Source organism: Pteropus medius, unplaced genomic scaffold, assembly GCF_902729225.1.
Source record: "Pteropus medius unplaced genomic scaffold, Ma_sr-lr_union100, whole genome shotgun sequence".
NCBI lineage: Eukaryota > Metazoa > Chordata > Mammalia > Chiroptera > Pteropodidae > Pteropus > Pteropus medius.
The window spans coordinates 29531016-29546681 of record NW_024355205.1 but is presented as its reverse complement, the minus strand read 5'-3'; the positions used below and the strand labels follow the sequence as shown (position 1 = coordinate 29546681).

At 38.2% G+C, this 15666-nt stretch overlaps 1 protein-coding gene across 1 annotated transcript; it reads left to right on the top strand.

Moving 5' to 3' along the window:
* The first annotated feature begins 13893 nt into the window (after positions 1–13893).
* Positions 13894–14172, top strand: LOC120598912 (keratin-associated protein 21-1-like). The gene has a single exon (XM_039858045.1). It carries the CDS (start codon positions 13894–13896, stop codon positions 14170–14172), a length of 279 nt encoding a protein of 92 aa, XP_039713979.1.
* The last annotated feature ends 1494 nt before the right edge of the window (positions 14173–15666 follow it).

Sequence of the window (15666 nt, the reverse complement as noted above, 5' to 3'; positions counted from 1 at the left end):
TTGAGCTTTTCTTGTTTCTTGAGATAGATCTGCATTGCCTGCATAGGACTAGGTTGCCTGGGAGTAGGCTGGCCACAGATAATTTGTAGTTTAGGTGGGGTGTCATCTCTATGAGTCATGGGGCCATCAGGCATACACAGCATCAGATTTGCTTTTAGCTCTGGGACTGCCGACTCCCACCAAAGTCAGATACCACTGTGCAATATACTGTCATCTGAGATGCGGACACAAAACCCTTAACATCGGCCAATACTGTATCTCATGCTGGCAGCAATGATCTTCCTGTTACTATATTCCCTGAACTTTGCTCACTTCGCTGGCTGAGAACTGTTGACTGAGCTGAACACTCCACCCCAGGACAAAGGCAGCTGCCTATCAATGTGCCCGGGCACTTTGTGGATTGAATGGGGTAGGATCGGGAGTCAAAAGCCGTCAGGCCAATAGCCTCAGTTTTCTGCACTTTCTGTATCTACTCATTCCCACTGTAGTCACAGATCACAGGAGGTGAGCGGCTGTTTGGGTGGTCCCACAGACCCCTGTGATCCCCCCAAGAGATATTGTAGCTCTTGCAGGCAGCAGTGGTCTGCCCACAACTGTTTTCCCCAAAATGCACTCACTGCCAGCCAAGGTCTGTTGCCTGCACAGAATGTGCAATGGCAGAGAAGGCCAGGGCTGGAGAGGCTGCCTGTCAATGGGCTGCAGGTATTTTGTGGATTAGGTAAAGCAGGATCTCAGGGAGACAAGGGCCATCAGGCCAATATAGCCTCAGTTTTTCTGTATCTTCTGTGCCAGGGTGTTCCCCCTGTAGTCACAGATCACAGTGAGACCAGCTGCTGTCTGGGGCGGCCCCACAGACTCCTGCTATCTCCCCACACAGTATTATAGGTCTTGCAGGTAGCAGAGATCTGCCTGAAGCTGATTTCCCTGCAATGCCCACCCCGTGCTAGCCAAAGTTTGTTGCCAGTGCAGCTTGTGAGACCCAAGAGAGAGGCAGGCCACCTGGGGCAATCTGTGGGTTGCGCAGGGTGGAGTCTCAGGGAGATAATGGCCTTTGGATTGATACAGCCTCAGTCTGGCTGCAACTTCAGTAACTGTTCACACATCCCTCAGAAGTCTGGGATCTCAGCAAGAACAGCTGCTGTCTGGGACTGGCCCACAGATCCCTGAGATCCGCCCAAGTTGGCAGCACTGATCTGCCTGAAACTATCTTGGAAATGCTTGCTCACAGCTCAAACCTGACTGCCAGCTGTGAATGCTCGGCCCTGAAGGGGCGCAGGGTGTGGCAGCCATTCAGCAACAAAAGTCCTGGGTGATCTGCAGGTTGGGTGGAGTGGGCTGATCCCCTCAGGCCAGTGCTTCCTAATGGCCCTGTGGGAGGGGTCTGCATAGGCAGGCAGGGGAGGTCTGTAGATTACCCGGTAAGGGGGCCAGACTAAAGCACAGTGGTGACTGCTCTTCCAGCCCCCGATCTGGTGCCAGGTAATGCAGACTTTCTCAGTATGGATCCTGCACGAGTCTCTGATCCACCACCAGTGTCCTGGGTAAGTGTGCGCAGGTCAGAAAGCCTGTGCGTGGGTCCTTCAAAGGGGCGGCTAGGGTTTCAGTCTCATTCCATCTCACCCAGCTGGCCGGAATCCACTCTGGTTTTTACAGTCAGAGTTATTGGAATCTCTCTTCCCTGGGCTGGGGAGCCCCCAAATGAGGCCAGGACCCCCCTCTCCTTCAGGGGAGCCTCTGCAGCCTCGGTCACCCTCCCTGTGTTCCTCTACCACTCCCGGGTGCGAGTCCAGCCTGATTCACGACCTTGCCCCTGCTACTGGCTTCGATGTAGCCCATTCTTTATATTATGAGACTAAGTGTTATGATCAGCTGGACTTCAGGTCATTCTCCACGTTGATTATTTTATAATTTGGTTGTAATTTCAATGTGGACCTGAGAGGAGGCGAACCCTGCTTTTACCTAGTTCTCCATCTTCCTCCAACCAAATTGTAGTAACCTTTGAGAAGCGGCATTCAGGAAGGGTATATAGGGAAGATTTTTATTTTTACTTAGTAAGATTTATGATAAAAGTATTTAAATTAAATAGGTACCAATGTGGATTAAAACAAAATTCTATGGAAAACAATGAGAGTATATGAAAAATGATATATTTTATAGTCAGGTGATATTTGTGATACCCCGATTAATGGTACCTTTTGTATTCTAGATGAATATTAAAGGAAACATTGATTACCATTAGAATCTCCTGTTATAAGAAATAATAATTTTAATTCATTAAAATTGAACATTTCTAAGCCTAGATTTATTTGGCAAGTAGTGATTAAAATTCCAGAATATAGCATGAAAATTCTGATTTCGAAGGTTTAATCTTTTCTCTGTCATTTACTTGATTTGTGATCTTGAAGAATTTACTTTCTTTCCTAAATTGTATATTAAAAAGTAAATTATAGGGAATAATAGTGCCTGTCTCATAAGAGTATTGTATTAAATGTAGCTTTCAGAGCAGGGTTTATTACATTCTAAGAGTTAATCATATACATGTCATCAAAACTATTTAATGGTAGAAGTATTTCAAGGAAGAGTTATAACTATTCATAATATAACCTGTAGAAATATCTTCAAATAGGATCTTATGTAAAGATAAAACTTGTTTATCCCTTAGTTACTGAACTCCAAAGTATTCTATTATAATACCAGGTTGCTTTCATTACATTTTAAATAGTGAATTATGATATAAAGCACTTCAGGCAAAGTGTAATAAGGTCACTAAAAGTAAGATCTTGTATTTCCGTGGTTTGACCCTTTTAGTTTTCTACTTCCGCATAAAATAATAGAGTAATTATTTTAAAACATCAGTTTGGTTTGATAAATAATTCAATTATGGTAATCTTAATGAGAATACCATAATTAAACAGCACTTACTATAGGGCAGGTATTATTCTAAGTTAACTCGACTTATTTCAACAAATTTAAGAGGTAGACGCTATCATTTTACTCATTTTATAGATAAGGAAACTGAGGCACAGAAAAGTTAAATTAATTTTCCAAAATTCTAGAGCTAGTAAGTGGCAGAGGCAGAATTTGAAGCCAGGATCTATGTTTTTCAGTGCCACAGCAAGAGGCCTTCTAAGCCTAGATTTATTTGGCAGGTAGTGATTAAAATTCCAGGAAGCAGCCTGCACCGGCTTGTGAGGGCTAATTGTGTGCATCTCTTCTCAACTCTACATCAGTGACAGTGTGTTGGTAGTTTGAAAATGGCCAAAATGGAAATATTTATTTAATTTATTTTCCAGTGAGTCTGTTTACCAGCCCCCTCATTGACTGGCAGCTTGTGTTATGGATGAGGTTATTGTTCTAATAGTTGTGCATTGAGTGTCCTGGAAAAATATCCAGTGAGGCACCAAAATCAGACATGATAGAGAATGGGAAATTTTAGGCCACTCAAGTTGGTTCTTGAAAGATGAATGGAGGGTAGACTGCCAGATGATTGGGGAAATAGCCTTACAGGCCACAGAAGAAAGAAAGAATCAATAAAGTGTCATGTTATTGATAGAAGTCTGGCTTTTACTGAAAGAGCCAGTTGGGGAGAGGCAAGCTCAGGCTTCTCTCACAGATATTCTCAGATTCTGGGTATCTTGAAGGCCTAGCTGGACGATGTCATATGGACTCCTCTGTAGCAGTCAGTGAGTCCTGCCATGACAACCAGGATTTGGGAACGGAGAAAAAAACTCATTAAGCAAGGCCATTGCATCAAGATTTATGAAAGTGACTTTGAGAAATCCAGTGCAGACAATGATACCACGAGTGGGGACTTCTCATTATTGAATGCTGAGACACTTGGGGCAACTCTAACAGTTGGAATTACTTCTCAGTGGAATAGATTTCCTTGGGAACTAGTTGTATCTTTTATGACATTTTGGTAAGAAACTGGGAAATTACCTTGTATGACTTGGATCAGGAGAATGAGCTCTACATCTGAAGACTGTCGTGTAGCCACTTATGAGCTGGGAGCCTGGGAAAAACCCATTTTTCTTCAGTCTCATTTTTATCCTCTCTGTAAAACTAGGATTAAAATAACTGTGCTACCTCTTTCACAATATTTTTCTGGAATCAAATAATTAAAACAAAATTTAAGGTCACTGTTTATCAAGCATACACAAATTTTCCTGTGAAGAATATTTTTTCTTCCTGTGAGAGAATGACTCAGTAGTATCTTGACTTAGCATTGACATCATTTAGTGGGTTGCCATGAGAAAAAGAATGTATTTAGTATCAGTATAAGACTTTCCTTTATGTATATTATACATAAGAATGTTCCTAGGTCATTAGTATTTAGCAGACACCTATTCATATTAATGAACTCCAAATTATGACATGATGCTGAGCCTAGCAAGGTACTGTTTAGTGTTTGTTTTTGTTAATACATTATTGTACAAATTGCTCCAGAAAACAGGTAGTAAAATTTCAAAGGCTAGTTATTATCTAAGTGTTTGGTCTTATTTGTTTTATTCTTTATCAAAATATTAATACATATTTACAATGGAATCACCATACTTTAGATGAAGTTAAGAAAATATTTAAGAATGTATGTGGGAATACACTGTTTCAACAGACTTCAATTATAAGATTAGTAGAGCTTTTACTAACAAATATAGATATTTGCTCAGTTGTATTTTGGGAGGAATTTCATAATTTGAGGAGAAAATTGTGAGTTAACTAATTAAAATTCAATAAGAAGATGGAGGTTTATGTTGTTAGATGCTTTAAGGAGGTTAAACAATACTAAGTCCCTTCAGTAACCACGCAGTGAGGCCATCCTTGGCGACTTACGAAGAATAGCTTAGAGGAATGATGGGGATGGAATTCAAATTGCAATGAACTAAAAAAATTAATGGGTAAAAGAAAAGACACACTGCGTACAGCCTGCTCTTCAAAGTGCAGTTGTGAAGGGAAGCAATGGGCTAGAATGAGCACCGCACTGGGATGCAGGGTCAAGAACAACTCTCTGGAACACCGATGGAATCTTGAAGGTCTGAGAACACATGATATTCCTATTTACATTCTCCCAATTTTCGGCATTGTCTCTAGGGCCAGCTACATAATTTACAGGGTTCAGCGCAAACTGAAAATGTGACGCCTCTTGTTTAAAAAGCAGGAAATTAAGTCTTTTTCATATATTTCGTGGTATCTTTGGCACATCATGGTCTTTTTTGTTTGCTATTTAGTGTCACATGTTCTTGGGCATGCGCGTACCTGTTGAGTGAGTCTAGACTCTCCAGGTGCTGGATCCTGACCTGCCCGCGCCTGTGCCCAGCCTGCTGTCGGGGGCTGAAGGTGGCAACAGTGGCATTGGGAAACTGAGGACCCGTTGTGGCAGGTAGGTTGGTGGTGAGATGATACCCCAAGTCCCAGCACATGTTCCATTGTTCTGTCAAACTTCAATTACACACCACAAATTCAAAGATAAAAGTATTAAGAACTTAAAGATGGTGACTGCAGAGCACTAAACACCAATTACAGAGCTCCTTTTCTGAGCACTAGGCCCACTGCTGTGCACCTGTGCATTTGGCCCTCATTGTATCTATATGTGGGGCGTACTCAATACATGTTGGGTAAGTTGATTTATTTAGTGATTACGTAGTAAAAAAAATCTAATTAAACTTATGCGAGTAAATATCATCATATGAACTCATGTGGGGAGAAGGCAGAGAAGAATTTGCTGTGTGGATGAAACTGGAATTTTAAAGGATTTCATGTGTATTGGGACATTTTTTTTTTTTTTTTGATGAGAATGGGCACAGACCATAATGCTGAAAATCTAAGCTTCAAGATGCTCTTTATTTTATGGCTTAAATTTATATGATCATGAAATAAAGTTAATATACTTTTACACAGGCTTAGACCCAGAATTAAAACACTTATTAACAACCATATTAGTTCTCTCTTAAAATTATTTTTACCTACCTTTTCTTTTAGGAAGAAGAATAGTAGGCAATTCTGACCTCAAGGGACAAAACCTAGAGCAGTATGATGGGAAAAGCAGGTAAGAACGGTATTTTGTTCATTAAGGGATACTTGGAACTCACAGAGCATAGTTAAAATTATTGACTTGCATTTGGTTTATACAAACCTATGAAGGTCAAAGTGAAATGTAAGAAACGATCTATTACTATAAAAAAGCAAAGCCTGGAGGTTGGCAATTTATGAAATGTGAATATTGGCATCGTGATGTATTTAATGAAAGCTAATTTATTAGATTAGGGCTTTCTTTAGCGGTCAAATGTAAAGAATATGGAATTTGGAGTCAAATGACTAAGCTCTATGTCAGTCATTACACAGCTGTGTGATTCTGGCCAAGTTGCTTAATTTTTTTTAAGTCTCAGTGCTGTGGTACAGTAGTCCTCCCCTTCTCTGCAGTTTCTCTTTCTGTGGTTTCAGTTACCCCCGGGCAACCGCGGTCCAAAAATGTTTAATGAAAAAGTCCAGAAAGAAACAATTCATAAGTTTTAAATTGTACACGGTTCTGAAGAGTGTGATAAAAATCATGCACTTTCCTGCTCTGTCCCACCCAGGCCATGAATCATCACTTTGTCCCTTGTACCCACACTGTATATGCTGCTCAACTGTTAAGTCACCTGGTATTGTTTTGATTATCAAACAGAACGTTCTGGTATCACAGTGCTTGTGTTCAGGTGACACTTTTTTTTACTTATAATGGTCCCAAAGTATAAAAGTAGTGATGCTGACCATTTGGATATGCCACAAAGAAGCCGTAAAGTGATTCCTTTAAGTGAAAAGGTATGTATATGTAGAAAAAAAGTAGTATATTTAGGTTTTGGTACTAGCTGTGGTTTCAGGCATCCACTGGGGATCTTGGAACATATTTCCCTGCAGGTAAAGGTGACTACTATATTGTTTTGTATAAAACTAGAATAATGATAATAATAGTCTTGCCAAACAAGGATAAACACATACACACACGTACACAACATACATGCACACACACACACACCATTTCAAAATCACTAAATTTAATTAGAGGATAAAACATATATTTTGGTCTATGTAAGGTTATAAGTCATATGAGAGTTGTATTTTTATTAGATTTGGGTTGATAAAAAAGAAGTCAATTTTATTCCAGACTCATTATTGACTAGAGAGAAACCCTGGATGACAGCAAATTAAAAAGACTCCCTAACAAAACTGGAGTGCCTAGTAAACAGAGCTAACTTGAAACAAATTGCTATGTGACTGAGCAGCAAACTGTGTTTCCCACCCACCTCTGGCTGCATGTAGAGGTCTGATAGTCTGATAGTGTGGGTAACAGTCAGACTTGGAGGCGCCCATTTCCCCACCTTACAACTGTTTGACACTTTCACCTCCATGAGTTCTACTTCTATAGAGATTCCTCTTGAGGATGTGAATAAAGCTCTGGCTGTGGCTGTCTATGGATGCAGGCACTCCCAGGAACTGCGGTATGACTGTGGATCTGGCTATGGCTGTGGCCACATGGGTCTAGCTCTGGTTATGGCTATGCTTGCCAGGGCTATAATTCATTTCGGTGTAGGAGATGCTATTTCTCTTGCTGTTAGAAAATCACTACCAGAGCATCCTTTGCTCATGAAGCGAACGGAGGAAATTTATTCCAAGAAGTAGTCATTGACTATTTTTGCTCCTTTGAACTGTTTTTGCCATAGATGGGCTTTGATGTCAGTGGAAAAGAGGAGATAAAATTTCAATTGTTTTCTGAAACTGAACCCTTACAGCTCATATTTTTTCCTCCGCTGTGGCCTCGGTCATTAGCATTAGTGCTTACATAGGGGCGAATCAGTTTCTCCTTGAAATCCCTCTTCAAATTGATCCAGTCTCAGTCATTAATCTTATTTTAAATCAACAATGACTATAGGTTTTGTAACTTGCTTGTTTTTAAGTTTTTAAAAATTTTTGTTATTTGTGCTTTCCTGTAACTTCATTGGTTTTTGCAAACATTTCTGAAATATTTTTCTCCAATAATTTACTGTTTGGTGGTTGTTCACATATAAAATAACAAAAATACACTTGTATTTGCATATGCACAGAAATCAGATTGTGTTTATGCAAAATGAAACTGGCAACGTGTTGTAGAATTGATTGGAGGAGAAAAATATGTGAGTCTAGAAGAATTTAGGGAAGATGTGATGGGGCCTGAACTGAGTGTTGGCATTAATGTAGGGAAAGAAGTGATAGACTCCTAAACTCATCTGGAGGTCGAATCTCTGAATTCTGGAGCTGGTGAGGGGGAGGATAGAAGAAATGCCTAAGGAAGAGAAACTGAGTGGAAATATATCTGTATAATCGCCAGACTTATGAGGAAGACAGTGACCTGGGTTATCAGAACATATTTAAAGTCTTATGTGGCAAGAGGCTTTTATTTTCTTATGGTGTAGCAGAGTTCACAATTGGAATGAAAAGATAATAGTTATAGGAAGATTAACTTCTAAATGTAAGATGTCTTTCTGACAACAATAGCTATGAGAGTCAAACTGGCTATTCTATAGGGATTCATGTGATGGGAGCTGCCCAACCACAGCAGGGCAGGCAAGACCACAGTGAGAACTCCAGGGTAAGTGGAGACCTAGTGAAATTTCTGGCCTTGAAATTCTGTGAACTGTTTATCAAGAATGACTTGTAAGTGTTGAGCCTGACTGGCAAAGACAATAATGTTGGTTACTCAGAGACAAGAAAATAAAGGGAGATGTTCTCCCTACCTTCCTCCTTTCCTCCTTCCTTTCCTCCCTTCCTTCCTCCCTCACTTACTACCTCCTGTATTTATAGAAAGAATAGAAAATTTGGATAAAAGGAGGAGTCAGCTTTTCATATTGCAAAGTATGGTAGAAAAATAGGAAAAAATATCATGGCCAGTGTGAATTTCAATTATTCTTTCATCAAATAAAATCTTCTGCATACTGAGTAGTGTAGAAAGTTGTTATCCAATTTAGAGGCTAAAGGAAAGAGAGAAAAAGCTTGTGTTATGGTAGGTATTATAAGAAAGCAATCTGTCTGTCTGTCTGTCTATCTACCATCTATCTATCCATTTATTTATCCATCATCTATCTATCATCTGTCATCTATCATCAATTTATCCAAGTGGGCCAAGTTCTCAGTGAATTCATAATCTTGTGTAGGAGTAATACATTAATTACTCCTTAATTACTCATTAATTACTCCAATCTAATTAAAAATAGAATGAGGTAATTGTTTTTATAGCAGTATGTTATAGGAGTTGTAAAAGACAAAGGGGTCAATTAGTGGTGTGAGAGGCAGAAGAAGTTCCAAGAAGAGGGTCATTTGCATTGAGGCCTGAGGCATGAATAGGAATTGGCCAGTTGGGTGGGAGATCAGAACAGTAACTTATGACCACTGCTGGGATCACTAACCAGATCTGGAGAAGCATCCTCAGGCTTTCCCTACTTTCCTGAGAGTATCTGGAGAGTATCACATACCTCATCAATGAACAGGAGAGAGCCAGGCCAGGAGGAGCATGTGCCGATGAGTCCACCAGCAAAAGACCAAGAAGACTTGGCTCTGACACTCATCTTCCATGTGACTTTAGGGTAGTGACTTAATCACTCTGAACTTCAACTTCTTTCTCCAAACGCTTGTTTGTCAAGAACCTGCTCTATTTATTTCACAAAATTGTGAGAGTAAATACAGATAATCTGTGTAAAACACTTTACAAATACAGTATAGATGGACTGGTTAGAGGAATGTTTTCATTGTTTAACAAGAGTTTAGACTAGAAGATTTTTGGAGAATTAGAAGCCAGGAAAAAATACTATACCATAAGAGGGAAAATTAATGTGCATCCCAATGAGAAACTCTAGAAAATATTTCATGTGGATACTGAGAATTTATGGATTAATAAGTCTTTGATCTTGATTAAAGTGTCATTATATGATGATACTTAATCAAGCTATTAAAACAGACATAATCCTAAAAATAAAATATATTTCTACTAGGAAATGATCTTTTGACTCTTCTGGAATTTCAAAAAAATTATATTGACTCTTTACGTGATATGTACCTCATGTTCCCAAATGATGTGTTTTATACACACAGCATAAAGTCTTCCTCTAACTGCTGAACTTGAAAAAAACATGCATGTACCATGTCCAGTGGCATAATGTTGATCTTGTATTTTCAGTAACAAATTAGTATACAAAATGGCTCAGTCAGGGATCAAAAAGGCCAGTAGGAGAGTAATTTATTTTCCTAAGGATTTTGCTTCTTCATCATAAAGTTTTTAATTAGAGCATATATATGTATACCATAGAATAACCTCCTTTAGGCTACAAAGTTATTACATTAAATTCAGATGAAATCAGCATTTCAGTACAAAAGTATGGATGTTTGAAAAACAATTATTAGATAAGAATGTAAAACTATCATGTCAAAAAAATGAGATGAAAGGAATAACATCTATTGAGTATAATTTCTGCACCAAAAGTACTGAATAATGAAACATGTGAAAACATGAAAAATGATTATGTAAAATGCTTAAATCCAATTTTAGAAAGAAGAAACTGGTGTTCAGAGAATTTAAGAATATATCTAAATTTTTTTTCTTTTTTTTCTTTTTTTTTTATAGTAGAAAGGAAAAGTTTTATTAGAAGGGAAAGTACACTTTCAGATATGGGCCTGAGCAAGAGAAGTGTGGCTCAAAAGGCTATATCTAAAATTTTATAGATTACAAGTGACACACCAACATTTGAACTTGTGTTTGACTTAATCATCCATTTTTTATTGGAGAAATACTGATTGAATCCAAATGATCTGCCAGGCGCTGTACATGAAGCTGGCGATTCAGAGATGTACAAAATAGAGATTGTTTTCAGTATCCAGAGATCTGAATGGAAAGATATCAGAAATAATGCAATAAAGATAGACGACTTTTTCATTGATCTTTGGATTAGAACTCCAGGATTAGATTTTAGGGATACAGTCTTTCTGGGACACTGGAAACCTAGGGGAGGGTGTTGATTACAGAGAACAGGGCACTGGGGATCCTGGCATTTTTTTCTATACCCTTCCACATCCCATGGGAAGGGTGTGTAGTCTTCCTTTCTAAGTTTGTTTCGAGAACCAGTCATCTTTAGAATTTATAAATATTCTTTTAAGTGGAAGTCATAGAGTTTAAATGTAAATTCTTGCAAGATGGTGATATAAATATATTTAGTTAATTCCAACAACACCTTGTTGCACAAAGAATGTTATTGGCTGTGCTGTACCCCATGGAAAAACCAAGGTGAGGGAAAAGGCAGAGCAAGACATGCTGCTCAGTTCTGGATAACACTTCACCATCTACTCAGTTCTATGCTTTTTCTAAAATATCAAGAGCTTGAAGCAAATGTCTTTATGATCATTTCCTATTAGTCTAAACCACCTGGATCACTGTAAGGAAAATCAGTCATAAAAATCGAAGGACTTCTGATAAGTGATGTTGAGCTCTCATCTTTATTGTATAATAGATGTGCACAAAATTTGTAATCATTTAGTGATAAGAATGCAAAGTTAAAGTTTATTGAAAAATATACCTTTTCTCATGGATCCTTTGCTTATCCAAGTCACTTTTAGCACATCGGAGGATGTGTTCAGTGGACTGTGTTGCATTGCACATACAATTTTGCAATTGAGGCAACAGATGGTAATATAGTTCTCTCTTACTTTTAGTATATATTATCATGTATACGATAGTATACTTTTAGTATATATATTATCATGTTACCTCAGTTGCAAAATTCCATTATATATTATATATAGGAATTATATATATATAATGAAATTTTGCTGAGGTAGTATATGATAATATACACTAATAGTACAAGATAAATATATTATCATATATTGCCTCAATTGCAACATATATATTTTGCATGTATATACATATATACACACATATATATGTATACACATGTATATATATGTATATATGTGTGTATATATGTGTATGCATATGTACACACAGGTATATATATGTATATATACATATGTTATGTGTATGTATACATAGATGTATATATATGTATATATAGATGAGAGAAATATTAGGTATAAGTGCCAATTTATAGATATCTCCTTGAAGATTACTATTTTTCAGATACAGCCGTAAAGATAAAATTAAAAATATTCATGTATTTAGAGACAATAAAGAAAGAAGTTATACATATTAGACGTTTTTTGGGCTGTGGTGGTAATTTGAAGGCCAAAAAGAAGCAAACATGATTTTCTGAATTTTGGCCATGTTTCAGCCTTTGATAGAAAGACTATTCAGTGTGGTGTGAAAACAGCTTGCGGCCGTTATGCCTCAGCAACGGCTTCAGCTGGGTCTGTTCTTTAACCCACATTGATCCTTGCATTTTTCTCATGTAAAATGTGATCTGACACCAGCTCTGCCTGGAAGTTCTAGTGTGGAAGGTACAGCGCTTCCTCAAGAATATCATGTGTTAATTACTGAGCAAGACAGAGTTTTAACAGAGCTTGGCAAGTGCTATGACATACATCTGAATATAAAAACAAAGAGCAGGATCACTCAATCTGGACGGCTACAGTGAGAAAAAATATTCTATAGGAAGTGCTTGTTGATCTGAGTTTTGATATAGAAATAGGAGTTTTAGCTGAGAATTAAGCGTGGCAAGAAAAATGTTAATGGCAGAGAAAATGATATTCGTTTTACTCTTATATGATGAAAAGATAAGTGTGACAGAAACGATTATTTGGAAGAAGGGAGACATTATATTTCAAGATCACAAAGAACATTTTTATGGAAGATTGAGAACTTCTGATAAATGGCTAATTTTGAGAACTTTGAATAAATGGGATAAAATGTATACATAAATAGAGGACAAAATCGATTTTTGTGCTACTTTATGTCATGAAAGTGTTAGGAGTTGAGGATGGGCTTTTTTGCTGTGTCTTAAAGTCATCCCCTCTCCTTCAGCTTCTGAACTAAATAGACAAGAAATAGTAATGATAGAAAAAAAAATGGTTTTGATTTTAGGAATGCACCTTTACCTTATAATACAAAATGTTGATAAGATCTGCATTGAAAAAATTTAGTTACTGGTCTAAATAAGGGTTTTTCCTTAATATCCAAATAAAATTTATTAGGCAGTACAAGCCTCTTCAATGACAAGATTTAGATAACTACAAAAATTTAGAAAAAATAGAAAGCTGCTCTACATCTCTAGGACCTCACTTAGCCTAGTATATGGAAGGAAGAAATATAAGATGAAGCATTTACATATACAATACTGTCTCCACACTTATAAGTAGTCAGAGTCTCAAGGGATGTTGTTGGATGTGAATTATTAGATGTTGATCTGTTTCTTGGCATTTTAGTGGAGTTGGAAGTGTGCAAGAGCAGGACGGGTGGGAGAGTCTGAAAAAAGTTGCAATGATTCAAGAGAGGACATGGGAATTATTTTTTTCCTAAGGACGGAGGAAGACATTATAGAAACGAGTAGAGAGAAAAGGCAGCATTTTCCTACAATGTTCCAAAACATTGTTATATAAGATATTTATTTAAAAACAAGTGGTTCTAAATTTGGGTGTTAGTTTTACTTGGGGCCACATGAGTCTATTGAGAAAATTCTTTGGCAGAGTAAATTCAAATGATGCTCTTTAAATAAAAGCAGAGTGCCCATATAATGAGCTCATTTTAAGCAAAGCATTATTGATTGTCAACAGTGACTGGCACATAATGTGTAGTCGTTTAAATATTTGTTGGCTAAGTCAGGGGAGGAATGGTATGCTCTGCCAATTACTGACAGTATATAAAGATCCAAGGGAAGTAGAAGACACAGACACTTCAGAACATCCTCTTGCAATCCACTTGAGTTCTCTTCTCTTGACACCATGTGTGGCAGCTACTACGGCAACTCCTGTGGCTATGGCTGTGGATACGGCTATGGCTGTGGATTTGGCCCCTATAATGGCTGTGGTTATGGCACCAGATATGGCTGTGGATATGGAACTGGATATGGCTGTGGATATGGAACTGGCTATGGCTGTGGATATGGAACCGGCTATGGCTGTGGATATGGAACCGGATATGGCTGTGGTTATGGCTCCGGCTGTGGCTACTGGGGCTACCGGCCATTGTGCTCTAGAAGATGTTACTCTTCTTGCTGGTAGAACATCACATCCAAGCGTCGTCTGCTTCTGAAGTGGCACCTCTAAATATAATGCTGACTCAAGCATCTGTACCTCCAACGACCCATTTCTCAGAATGGCATCTTGTGCCCAAAGGCTCTGTGGTAGCATCTGACTATTTTTCAAATATTAATATCTGATTGTCTGTTATGACCATTGATGATACTGACATCCTAGAGGTGGGCACATGACCATTCTCAATAAAAATGTTTTTTGAATCTCACAAATCTGTGTGCACTTGCTTGTGAATTCCTTCATTTTGAAGCATTATGGCCTCTCTGGAAAACTGGGCTAATGATATGCTACCTTGTGTTTTTCTTCGATATAATGCAAGCATTTATTCTTACACTAGCATCAAAAATCATGTCTTTTTCACCTATTTTTCACGTCTCACCTGCTCGGGCACTCACCTACACAACCATAAATTACACTACTTTAGAACAGTGCTTGGGAATCATACCATAGCAAGAAGAGAAACAAAATGAGAAATGATACCTGCTTAGGAGGTATGTACAAACGTTGCAGGGAAAGAGGATGTGGCCTGAGTGTTTATAGGAGTAATAGAACAGAAGAGATAGTCTCCAGGGTTCCTGAGAAATTAGAAGCAGACACAGGTGGTAAGCATGAGAAGGAAAGCATTAAAGAAAAGACAGATTGGAAGAAAAATAGTCTATCATATCATCTGCATGAGATGGAATTGCAAATATACTTGTCTGTATATATGAAGGTAGAGAAACCTGAGTTGTCACTTATTGACAGATATATTTGAGTATGATTGAAAGGGCCATATCCATTACACTAAAGACAAAGCAGAAAAATTACAAACAAGTTTACTACTCAGACTTTATATTTTATTAGGCAAAGTTAAAAAACAGTAAACAATAATTAAGAGAAATTCAGACAGATAGTTACTCTGGAGGAAATAAAGCAGCTAAGTGGAATGGAGAGAAAGGGTTGAAATATTAGAGACATTTTAAGTTGTGACAAATGAGGTGATGACAGTTGCAAAGTAAGATTAGAAATGATAGTAGATTGTGTAAAAGAGGAAGAGAAATCCATGAAGTGTTGGGTGTGATCAGGCGGTAGTACATTTTTCAGCTAGAAAAGTAAAAGGCCCCGTGAGTTAACGGAACACATATGGAAATGGGATTCAAACGTCCCGTTGACTTTCTGGGTTGGGAGAGCCTATTACTCTGGTGGGTTGTGATGTTAGTGTCCTTTTCCATCTGACCTTCCAGACAGAACTCTAACATTTAGATTCGAGGGAGGAAATTCTTTCTTAGACTTGGGTTCAATCAGCAGTGGCCAATGTATCGCTGTGTCCTCTCCATGACAGGGATCAGTGCGCAAAGTGTGACTCTGAGGTCCCTGGAGCTAGGAGACCCCACAAAATGGCAAACTTCAAAGAAAACAGCCCTGCCTTCCAAGTCAGCCCTGGAGCGAGGCTCTCGATGCCCAGGCTGTACTCGGTCCAAG